The sequence below is a fragment of the Prenolepis imparis genome, unplaced genomic scaffold (assembly GCF_030444845.1).
Source record: "Prenolepis imparis isolate NDT839.2.m4 unplaced genomic scaffold, iyPreImpa1.0 SCAF_6, whole genome shotgun sequence".
Lineage (NCBI taxonomy): Eukaryota > Metazoa > Arthropoda > Insecta > Hymenoptera > Formicidae > Prenolepis > Prenolepis imparis.
In genome coordinates, this window is record NW_028141164.1 from 8,413,482 (window position 1) to 8,434,135 (window position 20,654).

At 36.6% G+C, this 20,654-nt stretch overlaps 1 protein-coding gene and 4 non-coding genes across 5 annotated transcripts in view; 1 reads left to right on the forward strand and 4 right to left on the reverse strand.

Annotated features, from left to right (window-relative positions):
• The window catches only part of LOC145937004 (uncharacterized), a 338,257-nt gene that overhangs the window by 256,439 nt on the left and 61,164 nt on the right, over positions 1-20,654 (reverse strand). The window contains exons 4-5 of the mRNA XM_083039730.1: positions 19,484-19,682; positions 19,351-19,396 (exon numbers count right to left, since the gene is read on the reverse strand). Coding sequence (XP_082895856.1) covers positions 19,351-19,396; positions 19,484-19,551 — 114 coding nt within the window. The 5' untranslated portion in view covers positions 19,552-19,682. The remainder of the gene's footprint in view (positions 1-19,350; positions 19,397-19,483; positions 19,683-20,654) is intronic.
• On the reverse strand, positions 4,736-4,807 carry Trnaa-ugc (transfer RNA alanine (anticodon UGC)). The gene has a single exon. It is a non-coding gene; the product is annotated as a tRNA-Ala (tRNA).
• On the forward strand, positions 5,110-5,181 carry Trnaq-cug (transfer RNA glutamine (anticodon CUG)). The gene has a single exon. It is a non-coding gene; the product is annotated as a tRNA-Gln (tRNA).
• On the reverse strand, positions 6,318-6,397 carry Trnal-uag (transfer RNA leucine (anticodon UAG)). The gene has a single exon. It is a non-coding gene; the product is annotated as a tRNA-Leu (tRNA).
• On the reverse strand, positions 14,400-14,471 carry Trnaa-ugc (transfer RNA alanine (anticodon UGC)). The gene has a single exon. It is a non-coding gene; the product is annotated as a tRNA-Ala (tRNA).

Below are 20,654 nucleotides of genomic sequence, written 5' to 3' on the forward strand. Positions count from 1 at the left end.
AGTTCTTTAAACAGCGTATCGAATGGAAAAGCGACCGATTAAATGGGATTAGTCAAACGACAGGCGACCCTTTTCCCAAAAGACGGGGACTTGACACCGTAAAAATGTCCACCCTACATCAAAGGGGATTCTTTGAAAGAGAAAGAAAGAAAGATAAAGAAAGAGAAAATCGCGCATTGAGGTGCCTGTCACAACAATTTCGCTGAAAAAGCACAACACGTCGACATAATGTCGGGACGCAACTTGTAATTTCATTCCGTTGCATCTGCTGTCATTCTCATGTTACCGCGTGAACTTCTCGACTTCGTTCGAGGGTACGAAAGGCATCTCGTATCGTCAGAAAAATAGAAAAGATGGGGCGAACACATATATTTCAAGCAACCCTTATGAATGGGATTCACAACGGAGCCTTCCTGCAGTTTGTTACTTCTGCCGATCGGATTTCAAAATCGAAATAAATAAAGAAAAAAGAAAACTAAAAGAATAAGGTAAAATATTTTTTTTCCAATATTTTTAAAATAATATTCTGATTTAATAAGAATCTATTTCATCTACTATCGGATATTCTTTTTGCATATATTATTGTCTAAATAAAAACTTGTAATCTGATCATACAATTGTGTATATTGTTTTAAATTTTGATATGTGTTAAATATATATGTATAAATATATATGTACAATTTTATATAAAAAAATTGTTATAAAATATCAATAAATATTTTATACATATATATGCATTAATGAGATGTTGATATAAATTATAGAATGATATATTCTTTCTCTCTATTCACTTTTGATCTTGTACTACTACTGCACTTTTTACCATGATTCGATTTATGGAGAACGAAGCATGAAAATGAAAAATTCAGAGTTAGGCTCGAGAAAAATGCTTTTCGACGGTTCAATCCATCCCTTGCGATTGTGAAAGGAAAATCGTATTTCTAATGCTCAGGCGTCGCGTGCCCGGCGTTCCATGAAATCGCATTACTACACGCGGAATAAGGAATATTAAATTATTCTTTTTTCAGGCGGACTATCACCTCGAATTACTGTCATCTTAAATCGCGGCTTAAAAATGTAATTTTATCGTAAGCTCACTGAATATTCATATTTAATCGTACCCTCGTATATCCCCACGGAAAATTGTTTCGCATTAATTGCAACGAAAACGCGCTTTGTTACAGAATTTTGAAACCGAGCCAACAATTTTCAGACATTAAGAGAACGAGACAAAAATTAATCAGACGTCTCTGAAACCATAAATAACGATTGGAGGCAGTCGGGGCAGAGCGAGTATACGTACGCCCAGACAATGGATGACAAATTGTGTGAAAGCAAAACAAACTATGGACTAGATTGAGCTGGCTGGTTCGGCGGCTTTGCCGCTGTCATCAATATAGCTGCGCGGGACATAATCTGGCGATAGCAACGTCGGCCAAGAAAAATGAACTTTTTCGCCAGTGTCCACAGTCCTTTTTCGCCCGAATTGCCCATTCTACTGCAAGTTATATTCCATCTCCCCATTCGTCCCTTACAATAATCTCGAACCCGGATCTATTGTAGTAGATTTGTCCCTTTCCCAAGTTTATTCGTTTAACGCATTCAACTCTTCTTTTTATAGATAAAAACGCACTGTAAAATAATATCTATTAATCTAAACGTCTATCATTGTAATCCATATTCTGCATCTTCTGATTATATAAAATCAAACTGCATAGCTCATTAAACAGAGATTACGTAATAAAAATTTATACTGATTAATATAATGGTGTACAAGTATAATATACATATACATGATTAAATAAACTTTGCAAATTTCCAAGAGATGTATGTTTACATCTCGTTCATGACAAGCTAAAATGCATTCCAGATTAAATTCTGTACTCAGAATACCCCGAGGCGAGATAGATCATCGTATAAGGGTATCAGTTATATATACGCCGTGTAGACGTAAACAAGGGACGCGGGAGGGTTACAGCAAAAGTCGCTTTGTATCAGGGGTAAGATCGGATCGAGGCCGCACGAGGAAAAGGAGCGAAGCAAGTCTTAACGTAGCAGGACACCGCCGTAGCGATCGTAAATGTTTAATATCGTGATTAAAGGCGCTGGCGCCTCTCATTATTATTTCAGTCTGGAGGACATTTCGCTCGGTCGCTTCTCCCCGCCGCCTCGCGTTCCTTTTCAATTCTCACTTTCCTCCGTCGGCTTAAAAATCCTCGCGAAAATTAGCCGTCTAAATATTTAAAACACCCCACTGTCGACCGCGTCGTCTCTAGGAAGCGCAGCCGACGAAGGAAAAATGAAGAAAGCCGGGAATACAAAAAACGTCTGCCAGCAGCAGCAGCAGCAGCATTATTATTGTCTCCGACGTGGAAACAGGCGTGATCTCTATCTGATGGATTTTCGCTCCGCGGAATTCTTCATTTATTCGCGCCTCGTCACTTCCCGCTGCAGTTCGTGTCATTGGATATCCGTCGCAATTTTTTGTTCGACATTCCCCGTAAATTTAGCCTCTTGCAGTTTGTTCGGAAGTCACGAAATTATTTAAGTCGACTAATGATGCGAATTTTGAATAAGGAGATCGATTATAATCCACATTAAATTCTCAAATAAAAATTAATTTTCATAGAGCATATTTTCTGAATCAAGTACATTCTATAATAATTAATCGATATAGTAAATAATTAAATTCTTGAAAAAAAAAAAAATATATTTACTAAATATTTATGTAAAATCGTGTTCGTTCGTACAATATGTTTGCAAATATATATCGATGGAGCGATCGCGAAAATTTTTACGCGCAATCAAAATTCATCCATGACGCATTCCATATAGCTGGACACAAAAAAGTCGCAGACAACTTATTTCTTCGTCGTCGATTGCCCGTAAAACGTCCGTCGAGGAGAACGGGGCGCGGCGCCGCTGACAATTGGACATTTACATTCAGCCGGAAGTTTCGTCGCTTGTAACGCGGAAGGAATCCGCGATGGTACTGACGCGGGGGAGGAGTGCCGGCACTTTTATGTCGCATCGCGCATATTCGGACAGCGCGAACGCTCTTGTGCTCGCGCGACGAAAAGATATTCGTAAATAAAATTTTCGGCGAGGGTGACAAAATGGTCATACGCTCCACTGCTGACCCCAACCAGGGAGGGGGGTCAAAACTCGATATCTATGCGCGACGAGATTTTTTTTTATGCTTTTTTCACATAGTTATGCTTCTCCTCGGGGACAAAATAGATACCCGAGATTGCCGGACAGGATATTATAACGGTTCAGTGACAGGGGATCCCGGACAAACTCTTTCTCTCTCTCTTATTTTCCCCTTCGGAGGGAATATTTCGAATACCGCAGATTTAAGGCGACTCTATTAGATCTCGCCGAATCTGTCTGATATCGCGCACATACATATCCAATTTATACGTTTTTCTTCATGCGGGATTTAGTTTTCAAAGAATTGCATAGCATCAGTTTCAGATATTTTAAAAGTGCTACACAAATCTTGTTATCAAAAATTAATATAAATTATACATTTGTTGAAAAATTCTTCATTTAAAAAAAATTAAATAAATTAAATACTTATTTTGTTGAAGAACTCTTCACTCTTCAGATGCATTCACAAAGAGATAATTGAGCGAGGCTAACAATAAATTTAATAAATTATAATTCTATCTCTCTGATCTGATTTTCCTATTATAAGTACGTTTCAAACGGGACAAGCGAAGAAAAATATGTCACACAATGCATACCTAATTCTATCGTACCATCGAACTGCCATGCACGCTTACAATCAATCAAGGTCATTATCTACAAACGTTTTCTTGCCTTTCGCACAACTCATCGGCGTGCGATTACGTTGGAGAACCGTGTTCTACCTTATTGCGTCGTTTTTCCAACGATGATTAATTCCCACGTGCGATTCATCGTCGTTGCATTCATCCCTTGCGCGCGCGCGGGAAGAAAAAAAAGAGAAAAGGAAATCCTGTCACAGTATATTTCGCACGATTATTCCCGGGTATATTCGATGGAGATAGGCATAACGTATCTCTACCCGTATGATGACGACGGCAATTCAAATGATAGCATCTTTCTCCCGCGTCGACAAGGGGCCCGCGGATATACACACAGGACAACTTTTGCATATGACGAATCGAAGACTATTACCATTCAATCTCTTTGCTCGGCTTCATTTGCATGCCATCGTCTCCCCTGTCGCGCTTTACATACGGCCACGGCCGTCGGTTGACATTCTAAATACACGCGATTTTTTTTCTCATATGACGGACGAGCATGCGTGATTGTTCGCGCAAATCAAGTCGATAAAGAGTGTGACAATACGAGACAAATAACGAGACGAGATTACGAACATAGCTCTCAATATAAAATATGAAAATTATATGTATATATATAATTACATGCATATGTATATGTATGTGTATCTGTATGTGTATAAATTAGTTTTAATTCTTCCTTGAATTCTCATAATAAAAAATAATCTTTTATAATTCTCAGACGTACGCGTGTGTAATAAATTAAACTTAAAAAAACTATGATGCATAAACAGGGATGTAGCATCTCTATATACAAATAAAAGAAAAATTTAGCATTTATCTTGAAAAATTATATTTGTTATCGTCGCGCACAAAAAATTTATATCAAGATCCGAGCAAGTGACAAGTATGTGATATATACATATATAAAATAATATATTTAAGCGATCAAACAGCAAAATAATTGGAGATGCCGGGGATCGAACCCGGGGCCTTTCACATGCAAAGCGAACGCTCTACCACTGAGCTACATCCCCGTTTTTTAATTCTCTGCTAACACGAGAGTAGCAATCTTTGGTATAACACAATTCCTTATCAATCAAATATAATAAAAATTACTCCAGAATATAATTATACAGTCAAATATTAAACGTCAGTCATAAAAGTGAATGTGAATATCATCGAACTGATGAGCAACACAAATCTATGCTTCGAAACGCGAAAGGTTGAATGTTATCGTTATCTCATGAGATGTTTGAATGAATCCAATATAATTTATATCGTGAATGACCCAGGTCAAGGTGTCATTTTAACCTTCTCACCAACAGGGATTTTTGAAGGTCCCATGGTGTAATGGTTAGCACTCTGGACTCTGAATCCAGCGATCCGAGTTCAAATCTCGGTGGGACCTTTAACTTTTGGTATTCTAAAGCTTTTTGATTTGACAGAGGTTATATTATCAATAGAATTATGTTGCTCAATAAAATAATGCATATTTTAAATGTTTTAGTATTACGAGATTAAAATTCGAGATTATAAACTTCATATTCTAAATTATATGCATAATTATATAATTAACATAAGCTTGTGTTTAATTATTATTGTGTTTATTAATCCCCTTTCTAAAAAAGGCATGTTATTGATATTGTTGTCGCCTTTCTACGATACTGATTAGCTGTCTCGATTCGCGTTATGCGTTATATTCATAGCCTCGAGCAGCTATCGTCGCGAGGGTTAGCAGTTTGTCTAAAATAAAATAAAATAAAATAATATTATGTTTTAATACTTTAAACTCGATTAATAGTTTTGACAGTTATCAGCTGATTTCTGTCAAAAAATATTAATCGCGGATATAAAGTATTATAACATATTATATTACTTACAAAATATTATTATTTTAATTATAATATGTTGTAAATAATATGTTATAATATATACTTTGTCCGCGATTAATATTTTTTGACAGAAATCAGCTGATTACTGTCAAAAATATTAATCAAATTTAAAGTATTAAAACATATTATTATTTTAAAATTAGCAAATTAACGCTTTAATCAGCTGTATGTCAAAAAATATTAATAAAGCGTTAATTTGCTAATTAAATTTTAAAATATTAATCAAGTTTAAACAAACTATATAAAAATATCATTCTTTTTTTATATAAAATTGACGAATCGCGTAGCGCGCGTTTGTGTTGTTCTAGTGTTATAAATAGTAAAATTATATTACTATAAAAGAGAGCTCTATAAATTATTGCAATGTTAGCCTTGCTGCTCTCTCTCGTGTCGTTATCTTATCAAATTATTAAAAAATCGATATTGTTTACATATGATTAATTTAGATAAATCTTTTACTATTATTATTCGTCTTGGCATATCTATACTACGATTATTGATTTATTTAACGATATCGATGTAAATTACTACGACGAATTGAAAATAATTGTTCTATGCAATAAATTTAATTAATTCGAAAATGCATTATCCATTTATAACTCTGAATTTTTTTTATTATATATGGCACCTACGACAAGAATAACAAAAAAATTGACAGCGGTGGGATTCGAACCCACGCCCTTACGGACTGGTGCCTAAAACCAGCGCCTTAGACCGCTCGGCCACGCTGCCTTCGAAAAAGAGCTCTCATAACTGCACACAAAGCCTGCTCATCCCATAATAGACACTTGATATAGATCGAAATATAATAATAAATTAATTAAAAATTTTTAACAATAAATTTAAACATATTAAAATAACGTGCATGTGCATTGATTATATACGATATATCTTAATAAGTATCTTATTTTATAATTAAAATGATTGTTTTCTTAAAACCCATCGAGAATAAGTATTTTATATTTTGTACTAATTTTTCATGAGAGACCTTAATTATATCATAATTTTTTTTAAACTGTGTAATAATATTAAGTGAAATAGCCAATACATTTATTCAATTCATTTATATAAATATTCTGTAAATGTAAAGGCCATGTATTTTTAATATATCGTTTCGTATTCTCTTCCAGCACATGTTATCGCTCTGGCCTTGATTACATCACACATTATATACATATCTCACGTCGCGCGTGCTGCCTGACAGTCTATTCTCGTAGTCGGCATTGCATATACATATATAATCACATACATAGTTAAGATACCGTTCAGTTATATATATCCTTACGCGTGATAATGATGAATCAAGTAGCAATTAATCAAGTGCCTTTGTAATTAGTATACAAATGTAAACAATTAATAGACAATTAGTAGACAAATGGTACTTCAAAAATAAAACACTTTACATTTTATAACTAAAAAAAATATAAAGCGAAGAATTTTGACGGATAGATTTTTTAACCAATTCATTAATAAATTCTAAAATTGAGTTATATATTTTTTCCGATCAGATCACACAACTAAAATCAGATTAAAAAGTGCAGAGTTATATAATAAGAAAAAAAAGTGATATCGAAAGGGACGAAAAGAATAAATCGGCTATCCCGCGCAACCGCGCGTTGCAGCGAGAACATCATTATAGCCGCGAATCTCCTCCTTTATTATCCCTTGTCCCGGCAGTATGCCGAATACCCGTGAGCGATAAGATCTCAATATAAAAATTCATGCTCATAACGCGACGCTGCCGGTGGCTTCTTATTTTTTTTTTGTTCCTTATCGCGTCCTCGAGGGAACGCGACATAAAGCTGAGAGCTCGAGAGCCGATGCGAAGCGCCAGTTATGTCGCAACGACTGTAGACAGATCGATAAATTTGCGTGAATATTCGTATAGCAGATAAGCCGTCATGATAAACCGAAATCGGTCCTGAAAATGCCGAGTCTCTCTCCCCTCGTTACCGTCGCGAGAGATATGACAGCCCCGGAAAATGGAAGAAGATAAATTCGTCTCTCGTTGGTATTCCGAACGCTGACGCTTTATAACCAGCACGCGAAATCTCTTTCTTTCCTACTTCAATAGCGATCAATTATATCACGCAGAATCTCGTATTCCAAAAAAATTTTTTAACAATATTATATCGAACTGAATTTAAAAGTAAGAATAATCTGTTGTTCGAATTTTCAGAAATTATTCAGAAAAAAATTTATTTAAATTAAATATTGAGGAAAAATTTTTGATTAAATTTCTCGATACTAATTGTTTATCTTGTCATTTTCAATGATGTGAATAAATATAATTATATACATATATTTTTCCAGAGACAAAGTGATATAAATTTATCATACATTTAAACGATATCTATTATTGTTTTTACGAAAGCCATTCAATGGAGCTTATAATATCCATAAACTGCACCTGCATTTCCTAATAATCTCCATTACTCTCCCTCCTTGCATGATTCGCTAAAAATAAAATAGATTTATCATCCTCTCTCTCAATTGGCTTACAGCAGTTTATTTCGTAGGATCGATGGCGCATACGCCCCCTTCCATTTCCCTCCCCCATATCACTCTCTCTAGCCCTCTCTTTCTTTCACATATATGACACGCTCATGAGGGATTTTCTCTATATGATATGCAACATACGAGACGTAATTCAGTGGGTGCAAGTCATCGAGATCATCCTCATTTCGACTACGCACGGATGGACGATATGATCGATCATTCGTGATGACAGCCACGAGTATCGGACCAAAGTGGCGGCGTGATTCTGCTAAACGCGATGCTAAACAGGTACTCTTCTCCGAGCCATCAAGTCGCTGACGTAACAACAGTAATATATGCCAGCGATATTATAAACGAGAGGGTTGACAACCTTTCATCGTTTAACATAAAGTCTTGATTCTTTGTAAAGCGCGCGGATACAGTGTATCGTAGATATCCGCCGTTAATTGGTTAAATGGGTAAAATTACACGATCAACAGGTAGCTGTTTCGATTTTCTACTTTCCTTTCCCTTTTCCGCGAAGGGCCCAGCGTAAAAACTGTATTGTCGCTCTTAAAAAAAAAAAAAATCAGAAAAATCGACACAACTTTAAATACCACCGGACATCAAACTTTAACAATTTTGTACGAAGCTCCTATCATCAAACAAGCAATCTAAAAAAATTATTTAATTCGTATCGTTATAAAATGCTGTTTTGTAAATACAACTACAATTATTTAAATTTAAAAAAATGGCACCAATCAATTCTCATTTTTATTTTGGCCGAATATAAATCTAAAAAACGCAAGTTAATATAAACTATCGTATTGAAAATCTCCATTTTATCCACCGTATGCCTCTTTATTTACCCATCGTGTTTATCGTACGCGATATTTCGCGCAAAACAAGGAGACAACAACACTTTAGCTAACAGCGGTTCTCGAAGCGCCTCGTTAACGAAACGTCGCAATTTTCGCGAGAGAGAGACTATGCGCCACTATAGCTAACACAATGTGCCATTAACGAAATAACCGATGAATATATATATCGGTTATCGATCATTATGAGACCGCAGCTCTCCTCTCGCTCGGATATTTCGGTAATGGTCTATCGCAGCAATAATCGTCAACGTGTGCAATAATCATGTCGTTTAATGACAATTGATGCGGAAAGCCAGGAAATGCGCTCGCTTTAATATCCGCGCGCCTATGTTTACCTCTACGTTATAGCCGTGCGTACGCGTATTAATCCACGCGTGTATACCTCACGTACAACTCGCGCACGAGCCAGAGAGATAGTGGGTAGAGATCCAAGGGATGGTTCTATCGTTAATATCGGATGCGCGCCATTACGCGCGATCAGTCAATATTTTCTCGTAACTGACCTATGCGATTCGGGATGCACTCGAGTGCATACATAGACCCTCTGCCGACCGTCAAGCTGCACCGCAATTGCGTGCATCCGATCCGGCACGCACGAGAAGCAGGGTCGCTATATTATATTCGATACGAAGCATGAATGAAATTTGTATCCGATATACATTGTAATGACAATTGATTGAAATCTCTGACGCTATTACATATATGAATGCGAATTAAAATATGTACATTATTTCAAAGATATTTGAGAGAATTTTATGTTTATATATTTGCTCTGGAGCAAATATATATATAAATTAAATTAAATACAATCAAGTACACACTCGGCAGAGCATACATGTGTATATAATTTATCTTTATTATTGTATCTAGGGAATATTTGCAAATTATCGTTGAAATTTTCATCAATTAATAATACTTTGTTATTCGCGATTACTCTATATTACCTCTACAATCATATGTATTAATTAGGTATAATTGCAGTATTTATCACAATTATCTCGTACACTTCATTATCTTCAAATACAATATTATAGAGAGAGAAAGAGAGAGAAACGTTTTAATCTGAAAGCGCATTGTACATACATATAAATGTTAATTTCGCAACTTTGTTATTTTATAATGCGGAATTGTTCGCGAGATACATAAAATAATCAATAATCGCGGTGCCATTGTTTTCGTTCACGAGTGATAGATTAATCCGTCCCTGCCTGTGGCATAATCCTTCTTGCGTAACTGCACAATACCGTACTTACGGCAAAGCCCTATATGCCGAAACACGATGTATAGCGTGGCGTCGAGCATTTTCACGTAACTGACCCGCAGCGTTTCCGGATGCGTCCAAAGTTAACCCTGCGCGCGCGCGCATATATATATATATATATATATATATATATATACATACACAGTGTTACGCAGTTCCGGTAATGCAACCCATTGCCTCGGGTCGCGTAACAACGCAGCGCGTTACACGGCCACAAATATTTGTGCCGGGCGAATCGAATTACATCGTTTCTGTTTACCGTTCGCTGCTTTTGGCGAAGCTCGATAATTAAAGTGCGCATACTAAAATATGCGCGACGCGAGGGCGCTCTCTCTCCCTCGATCCATTTTTAATGAAGGATCGCGCGAAATATCACCGCGATGAATAATTCCTCCGCGGCATGCGAGGAAATCACCCCCAAGTTTTCGACGCAGTTTTCGTCAAAGTTTATGCACTACAGTTAACGAACGTGTTGCAACGCGCGGCCGCATCGCTGCGTTTCATCGTGGACGGAAGTTTAATTAAAAACGCGGCTGTGACTACGTATACGCTTTCGCGAAAGCTTTCTGTATACCTAACGAGTTTCATTTGCCAAGAAATATTTGCACGCGCTATATCACGGGTATGTAGATATAATCAACGCCACGTTTCGCATAGTGAAAGATTAATAAAAGTGTTCAACGTATCATTAAAAAAAAAGACAAAGAAAAAATTACTCTCAAGCGATGAAAATAATAAATACAGTTTACGCGCGAAGAAATATTTTTTAATACATAGAAAAAATATACATATTTAAGTGTAATGTATACATTTCCCCTTCTAATTGCATAAAATGGCTACTTCCAAGATGTGGAAATGTTAATGGAGTTTTCAGTTTTTAGAGTTCGATCCTAGTGGATCGATCTAGCGTTGCACCCAGACGTTTTTAATTAAAAACAATTTCATTAGGAACGAAACTATCCGCGGAATTTAAAGCTCTCGTATTTCGAGAGCTCATCCGCGCCTTATTTTCACGCGATACGCGATGCGGCGTCGAACAGCGTTCTATGGGGAAAACCGTATACTCGATAACCGGACCGGATTATTTATCGATCGATTTTTGCTGAGCAATTTGTGTACGATACACGGCGCATCCCCCTCTCTCCCGTTCCTTTCCCGAGTGCGAAATAGGATATTTTCCAGTAGAGTCGCGAGCTCGGGGCCGTATAGAGAGCTTTCCGGGTAGCTCTCGCGACGCGGTAATTGAGGGTAATTTTCGCGAGGCCAATTTGCGCGGAAATTCAAAACCGAAAAATTTGTGCCGCGCAAAACCGTCGACTAGCTAGCTAGCTAGCTAGCTGCTAACCCCATATGCCCCACTCGAGTGAGGATACTTCCTCTCCCCGCCTCCTCCCGATCTCTGTTCATCTCCCGTGAAACCGGCGTTCACCTGCATCATCGGACAAATCTCGTTTTCTCCTGTAATTCCATTTTCGCGCAGGACCCGGCGATCGCATGACTCGATTTTTCCACAATTTCACAGAGGGGAATTTCAATTAAATTACTCATCCCTCCGAGTGCGCGGCGGTATCTCTTCTCCTTCTATACGCGGTCGTAAACGCAGTATGGAGAGACAGAAGGAGAGATAGGGAGAGGAGGGAGGAGAAAAAAAGAGAGACAGAGAAAAAGAGATAACGTTTTTTTCCCGAAAGCAACACGGATATACGCCCCGGTGACGGAGTTTTCGTCATTTGCCGTTAATGGCGGCGTCCTTTCACCGTTCTCTCGCGCGAGATTGCCGATGATTAATCAATCGTGGCAGTCTCATTTTTAGGCACGCGACGGCGATTACCCCGTCGAATCGAGACGCGCCACACGTTCCGATTGCTTCTTTTTTTTTTTTTTAATTGTCTGCCGTCGCGCGAATTTTGACCCCGTCAATGACGCGCGTTGAAATTGCTTTTTTGATTGTCCGCCCCCGGAAGTTAAATCCAATCAAATCATTCTCATTTACGGTATTTCCATCGGGCTGATATTATGTGAAGCGCATGTAAAACAACAAGCATTTTAGCTACATGAAAAAGTATTGCGCGCGTGTAACGTTGTTAGTTTTTAATTATCTCTTTATCTTTGCTTTACACACATCGTTGCAAATAGAAAACATTTCAATATTTATGAGTTTTTTCGTTTCGACAAGTAATCAATTATCAATTGACACACTTTAATAATGAATAATGTGGATTGACAAGTAATAAATCAGATAAAAGGTAAGGCAAAAAAACTTGTAGCATTACAAGCGGGCGCGATCTATATTATTGTGTGGTTTTAATATTAAATGTTCATTATTATAATATATAATCCTATAAATCTTAATAATTATTATGTATAAAAACTTTAATGACGAAATATAAAAACTGCATTACAAAATAATGTCTTTCTATATACTTTACGACAACTAATACGGAAACGCAGCTGCAAGGCATGCATATACATATATGTATACCTGCAGCTACGACAGTGATGCAACGAGCTCCCGATGGCGAGTTGACTCTGTGGGAATCCCCGACAAAATCGATGTATGACGTAATGCCGCAGGAATGGATGCGATCTCCCCTTGCTTCCCCCTTCTCGACCTTCGTCAACCCCTTGCTTAGCCAGCTACCACCTCGCGACATCGCACGACAACAATGAGAGCCGCCGACGACGGCGATTCCCACCCACGGTGCATCCGCAATAAATGCATCAGCGATAAATGCGTCGCGTAGCCAGGAGTGCATAGCTCGCGACGAGTGCTGCGGGCGATGACTGCATGCACTTCCGAATGCAGTTCCCGGCATGAGTGGATTATGAACGCGACCGCGGTCTCGAAACCGCGTTATTCCGCTGCAGTCAACGCGACTCCGCACAATCATTCCTTTCTCTTTTATTTTTTTCCGTAATGCATCTCCCTCGGCTCGGACGCGACGAGAAAAGCGAGCGGCCTGATGCCACGAGCCCTTCGGGGCGAGTTACGCACGCTCGATCAACGACCGAACCCACCCTTTCTTTACGCTTCTTTCTCTTTTTTCTAGTTACCCATTTTGTGCTCCGCCACGGCCTCGATACTCCGGCCACTCTCTTTCTCTCTCTCTCTCTCTCTCTCTCTCTCTCTCTCTCTCTCTCTCTCTCTCTCTCTCTCTTCCATTTCCTCCTCTTCGCTAGTTTGCCTCGTTTTCGAAGGTACCTTCGCGAGACAAAAGGCTTTTCATTCGCGGTACACCGAACCCGGCTCGGGGTTATTAAATCCGCCGCTCGCGGCATTTAGTTATTCGCGTGTAGATATTCGAGAAAATAAATGCCGCCCCTTTTTCCTGCTCGAAGTCTCGCGCGTTATTCATTTGCATTCGTCTTACGGCATATTAATCCCGCACTGTAATATACCGTGATATTTTTAACGTTCTCTATTTGCGCAACATGCCACATGGTTTTCTTTTCTCTCTTTTTAGGTGGAAAACATAGAAATGCACTTCCAATTTACTCAAGGCGCGCGCTCCGCATATACGCGTAAAAAAATCTCACAATCAGTCGTGGACGACTGACATTGTGGGGAAATCAAACGGTCGAAACCTTAACAAACACTCCGCAAACTTGACGATTTTCCGGCTTCGCGAAACGTAAAACAGCCGGACGATAGGTAGGTATGACGGACTTCAGTTGTAAGGTTTCTTAAAAAAAAAAAAAAAAAAAAAAAAAAGAATATCTTTCGATTGACCACGAGCGATGAGAATATCGGAGAGAAATAATCATTCGGAATTTCTATCTTTCTTTCCACGGTTATGTAATACATTGTATACCTAATGCTCTTGCGTGTGCGAATAAATTTATAAATTTTAAATAAAAAATAACATCTATTGTACTCCTACATTGCTTATATTTGATGTATGTAATAAAGATATATCTAATTGTAAAAGGAAAAGAGAATAGATATTATATATAAATATATATTTATATTCATATATAAATATATGTATTATTATTTAGCTCATATTAAAGTATACCGTATGAGAAATGCGAGGATGTAGCATAATAAGTAACTGTAAAAATTATACCATTTATTTGTGCAAAAGATATGAAAAAGGAAAAACAAGCAAAAAATTGGAGATGCCGGGGATCGAACCCGGGACCTTTCACATGCAAAGCGAACGCTCTACCACTGAGCTACATCCCCGATTTAAGTCTACTCTCTTATTTAATAAAGATAAGCTTCTTATTAATTAAACTTCTACTTTACATAAATTTTGATATAATTTATATTTAAAAAAATGTTTTTGAAATGTTTAATTAAATTATCAAATATCTGTCTTCAGATCATTCATTATTTCCATATAAATGACGCTCTCGCACTTATCTTTATTTTATCTTTATTTTAATACGTTTTTTAAAAAATTGAAAAAAAAATATTTCATCAATCATATCATAAGCAACAGTAATTTAAGAATATTTTGTAATACACGACAAATAATCAGATAGTGTGGTGCGCGATGGCGAAGAAGTTATCCGTGCCGATCGTGTCGGTCATTATCACGTACCCGCATACAGTGGTGCACATACGTGCTGGAGAATTAGAAGGGTGGCTAAAAATCGAGGTTCCCCATCGCGTGACTTATGCATCGTCGCACTCTAATGAAGATCTATCGTCCACTGCAACGCGCACTTTTATCCTCGACGCATACTCCTTCTCGCATTCTCGTCTCTTCCGTTCTGTTCGATTCCCGACTCGCGATAACATCTCGTCTTACGTTTTCGAATCTACGTCCCGTTTAATTTGTATATTTATAAACCTCGCGAATCAGCACGACGCGAATTGAATAATGACGTGCCGATAAATGAAGCGAATGGAAGTAATCTGTACAGAGAGAAAGTAGTCTTCAATCTAATCGATCGTGTAGATATGTTTATTTAATTGCAATAGAAGCAGACTGTATTTTATAAAAATAAGGAAGCAAAATTTAAGCTAAAAAGCTTTAATTGATGTTTAGTATCAAATATTTGTCAAGAAGCGCAAAGCATAATAAGAATATATTTAATTTAAAAAATAATTTGAAGATAAAATTGTGTAGCATAAATAATATAAGATAATCTACAATTAATAGAATAAGTCATATAATTAATATTTTAGTTTGATTTCATTTTAATTTATTCAATATCACACATTTAATTAACTGTCTGATTCTGATTAGTGTTTAGCATGGGTATAGTTACATATTAGAATATTTTTCTGCTTTTATATCATGGAGTTAATGAGAATTTAGTTTAGATCTCTCCTCTGTAAAAATTACTTAAACGTTTATTCATCTATTTTTTGAAAAATAGTGACATGTAATCAAACGTATGAAAGACACATAAATTCTGATGATGGAAATATTATTGCAATGTGAAAGTTCAATGATCTAACTAATGGAGAATCATGTACTTGAAAGAGCTATTGTTCGAGTATACGTTGCAACGTATGACATATCGTTTGATATATGAAACAGTATGGATATGCTTAATAGAGTGAGACCGACGAAATCATTTTAACGCTCGTCAGCTATCGGCCATTCATGCGGCATGCTACGATTCATTACGTGCTGATATATTCTTAATTACTTTGTGGCCATGTTGCGAAACTAGTGGGTAACTTGAGACTACGCCCCGAGCAAGCTTTATATATGTCGTAACTTACATTATATACTCGACAATCGTTATGTCATTAATACATGTCTATGAAAATAGAATATGCAATTTTTCAATAAAAGAGTATCCTTTTCGCGAGTTACATATAAAGATATCCATAAATAAATTTTTATATATTTTTTACAAATTAAATTTTTAGTTCTTTTATCCTTTCAAATTATTCCACATGTTACAAAAATATCTATACGCAAATATATCATAAGACTAAAGGCAGATCACCATAATATTCTTAAATTTAGACAAACAGAAATAATTGCAAATATGCAAACGGCAAGAACGTTCATTGCTGTTTTCATTTAAGTCTCACATTACACACATCTCTTATTGAGTATGTTACGATCCTATATGTCAAGGTTTAATTTTCTTTCCCTATTTGCAGCGTGCAGGTCAATATTTTACGATAACTTAGTAACTTGCAATTTGATACTAGCTTTTAAATATTTTTGTGCGTTTGAAAACTTGATAAACCGTAACTTGACACCGCAGTAACGTGATATTTTGGAAGCAGATGAATAAGAACGAGTATTCTTATCGTATATAAATCCGAGAATCTCTCCCTCTTCGTAAATCTAAAGGCAAACAGTAACATGAGAATGATAGCGCGATGTTTTAAAACAATGTTCCGGGCGCGTAATCTTAAATGTACAGTGAATCCAGACTTTAATATTCTTATCAATAGCCAGACCGTTTTATAAAAAAAAATGCATAATATAATAAAGCATTTATCATAGTGAATGAATAACGCGAGCTTTTATCTGTCTTATATCTACACAAGATTCCCTAAATAAATAAGTCGACCTATTATTATAATTTAATCGCGTAAACATGTCAAAATCAAGCGTCGAGTACGCGAGCTAAATATTCTTTCTTTGAATTTCAAAACACTGGATCACTCTCTTTCTTCGGAGAGCCTTACGTCGCCAATATTTCACTATGCCTCTTAAAGGCTAAACCCTTTGTGCACGCGGGACTTCTAAGAAGGCATATTTTACAGCGGCGCATTAAGCCCGTCACGTGGATATAAAGTAATAACGCCTTCGAACTCCATTCTCTCTCTTTCTCTGCAGAACGAACTGCTAATCCTTAATTTTCCAGGAGACTGCCCCCGAAATGGACCGTCGGCTCCGTAGCTCTCGCATCCTTTGAGACTAACAATTAGCGATGTTAATCCTCGAAGCCTAACTAAGAGAGAGGCGCCTACAGGCATACGTCCTATTATACTTTAACACTCGGAGAGAATATCCCCCGGTACCCGTAAACATTCTTTTAATACCTCCCAGCAACGGCAGCCGGAATCCAGTATACTCGGCGAGTAACAAGCCGTCCTGTGCAATTAACCGGCGTAATTACCAGAAAACGGCCGTGAGCCCTGAAGTACGACGTGCCCTCTCTAAGGACACGGTCTGCATATTTTATTCTTAAAATCCTTAAGTCGCGGAGAGATGAATGAAAGAAATAATCCCGCGATAACGTTCCACCCCCGCGCCTTCCACCCGCTAGCCCAGCCCGGAGAAGAGATTGCTGTTTACACGAAAGTAACCCGCAGTGGCCTACCGGGAAGACCCTTTGTATGATTCTTCCAGAAAAGTTCTCTGTAAATACGGTCCGGCGCACTCTGAGTCTCTCCGATTCTGAGCGCTTCTTTACATTCGGGAGATAAAACGTGGATGACTTTCGGTCAAGTCGGATAACGCACAGAGCGTTCTTCGAATTTTCTAGATTTATACTTGATCAAAGCAGAAACAATCAAATTTTGTTAGCAAATATGAATTCTCGTATAAGGAAACATTTATCTTGGTTGCGTTCATAATATACGAAATATTGTCGTTGTGACGTAACTGACAATCTATTATTACGATAATCCTATAAATTTCTATAAATAAAAATATTATTTTCGCAAATTTTTCTTGTATATTTTATAATAATATATTTAATACTCTTTTTGTGCATATTTTAAATCTTATCATGTTTTGCTTCTCTAAAATATTTGGTGAGTGCAAAAATGCGAAATTTTCTAAGTATGAGAATGGCTACTAATCACATATTATTACGACAATTTTAATACATATAAATATAATAGATAAATATATCTTATTATTTTTCTCGTCTTTTTTTTATCTATTTAAAATATGGAATTTTTTAAATGTGCTGAAATTTTATATTACATTTAAAATATAATATAAAATATAAAATAACATATAAATTCAGGACTCTTGATACGGTTCTATCTTTTACCTTCAACCTTTCTTTCCTTTTGCAATATTCAAAATAGCCTGTATCTCGCGGTTGATCGTCACGCCTGTCGAAAAGGCGCGATGCATCGCTGATCGTCACAAAGATGCGAGAGCAAGGTTCTATGTGAAACGTGTACGTAGCAAAGGCGGCGAGTAAAATTCAGTAACGACCACGGACGAGAGTACGGACCAAGGGATAAGGATCGTCGTCTGGACGACGCGCATAAAGTCGTGACACATCCAATTTCGCGATTCGTCGTGCCGTATGCAAAACGCCGTTCTCACTTTTTACGATTCGAGACGCGTCGAGAGTCGATATAAACCGCGAAGACCCCCGTGCGAACGCCCTATGGCCGAAGATAAAGGACCGCCCTTCGCGTTCTCGCTGGCCATTTCGTCGCAATTACATATCGGTTATCGGTTCCTTATCGGCGATGCTAAGTCAACTTGACGTTAATCCGTTTGTCAATACGCCGCCGGATAATCTAGCGAGGCCGAATGGTTCGGGCATGAATAATCATTCGTTGACACTGTTGCACGTATACAAACACGTGCGAATCCACAGAAGCATTATCAGTCGACGCTGATTTTTAAGCAGTCGACCAACAATATTTTAATTTTTATAAATTTAGAACTAAAAGCGCGCTGCTTAAATATTTATAATCTTGTATTTTAAATTTTGATAATTATATGATTAATTATATGATTAATAGAGTAATAATCAGGAATATAAGGTTCGCTTTTCGAATATTTTTCAGTTAATTCTTAAAACTTTAATTGTGTATGTGTAGCTTTAGCTCTTACTGATAGATCTTTCAACTACACAATCCCTTTCTAAAAAAAGGCATGTTATATTGATTCTCGCAAGTACTGTTGCCTCTTCTCCGCGGAAAAGCTGCAACAATACTTGCGAGAATCGACTTAACATGCCTTTTTTAGAAAGGAATGTTATAATATTTTAAAATCGATTAATAGTTTTGACAAGAATCAGCTGATTTTTGTCAAAAAATATTAATCGCGGATAAGATATTATAACATATTATTTTGAACATGTTACTATCTTAATATTTTCAACATATTATATACCCCGATATTACCGCTATAGAAATATTATAAAATAAATCATTTTTCACTCACCGATACACCGATACAATAGCGAAGTTGTAGTACACAGCACGTTGATCTGAAAACAAAATATTCAAATTATGTATATATGCATATGTGTGTATCTCATAAACAATGCAATTTAGAAATGTTTTATTTTGCATACCTCGTAGTTGCTCCGATGTCGCCCGATGCCTCCCCGGGCCTCCTCCTCCTCTCTTGGTTGACCGTCATTGCTCCTTCGTAACACTCACGATACTCGCGAAAACACAAATAATTACGATCGCCCGATACTTTACACGGCACTCCCGACACGTGAAACTTTATACGGCGCTCCCGACACGATGCGTGAATCGCACTGCTATCTGTAACAAATAAAATACATATACATATATTAGAATAATCTTATTATTTCGCATTATAACAAACACAATATAAATATGTAAGGTAGAATGAACGATAGATAAATCCACGGATCGCAACACATTCGTGCGCGCGAAAACAGATTAAGTTGGGTTATGTTGGCAAGAGATTTTGCATCCAATTTTTCGCGAAATATGCGTTTCGAACAATTACGACTACATATTAACGTTGAAATTATGATATGCGATTGATAAATATTACAATACAAAGGTTAGAAATCGTTTCTAACGATTATGCTTACTAATTAATCACAGCGGGACGCAGCTCGAACTGTCTGATACTCGCGGCGTTTCGGTAATGGCCGCTATTCTACAAACATCGGCAACTTCACTCTATTGTAATAGCGCGCGCGCGATACTATATACATGACACTTAATAATAATTAATTAAAACTCGAAGGAGATTCGTTCGAAAAGATATAGCTTTAGAAAGAAAAAATATTAATCGAGAATATAAGGTATTATAACATATTATTTACAACATATTACTATTTTATAACTTTTACCATATTATTTTAAAATTTAATTGGCAAATTATAACATATACAATATAAATATAAATAGGTAAGCTAGAATATTTAATTAGCAAATTTTATTAATATTTTTTGACAGAAATCAGCTGATTAAAGCGTTAATTTGATAATTAATTTTTAAAATAACAATATATTATAAAAATTAAAATAATAATGTTTTAAATAATATGTTATAAAATAATACTTTAAACTCAATTAATATTTTTGACAGTTATCAGCTGATTTCTATCAAAAAATATTAATCGAGAATAAGATATTATAACACGTTATTTACAACTTATTACTATTTTAATTTTTTAACATATTATTATTATAAAATTTAATTAATAAATTAACGCTTTAATTAGCTTATTTCTGTGAAAAAAATATTAATCGAGTTTAA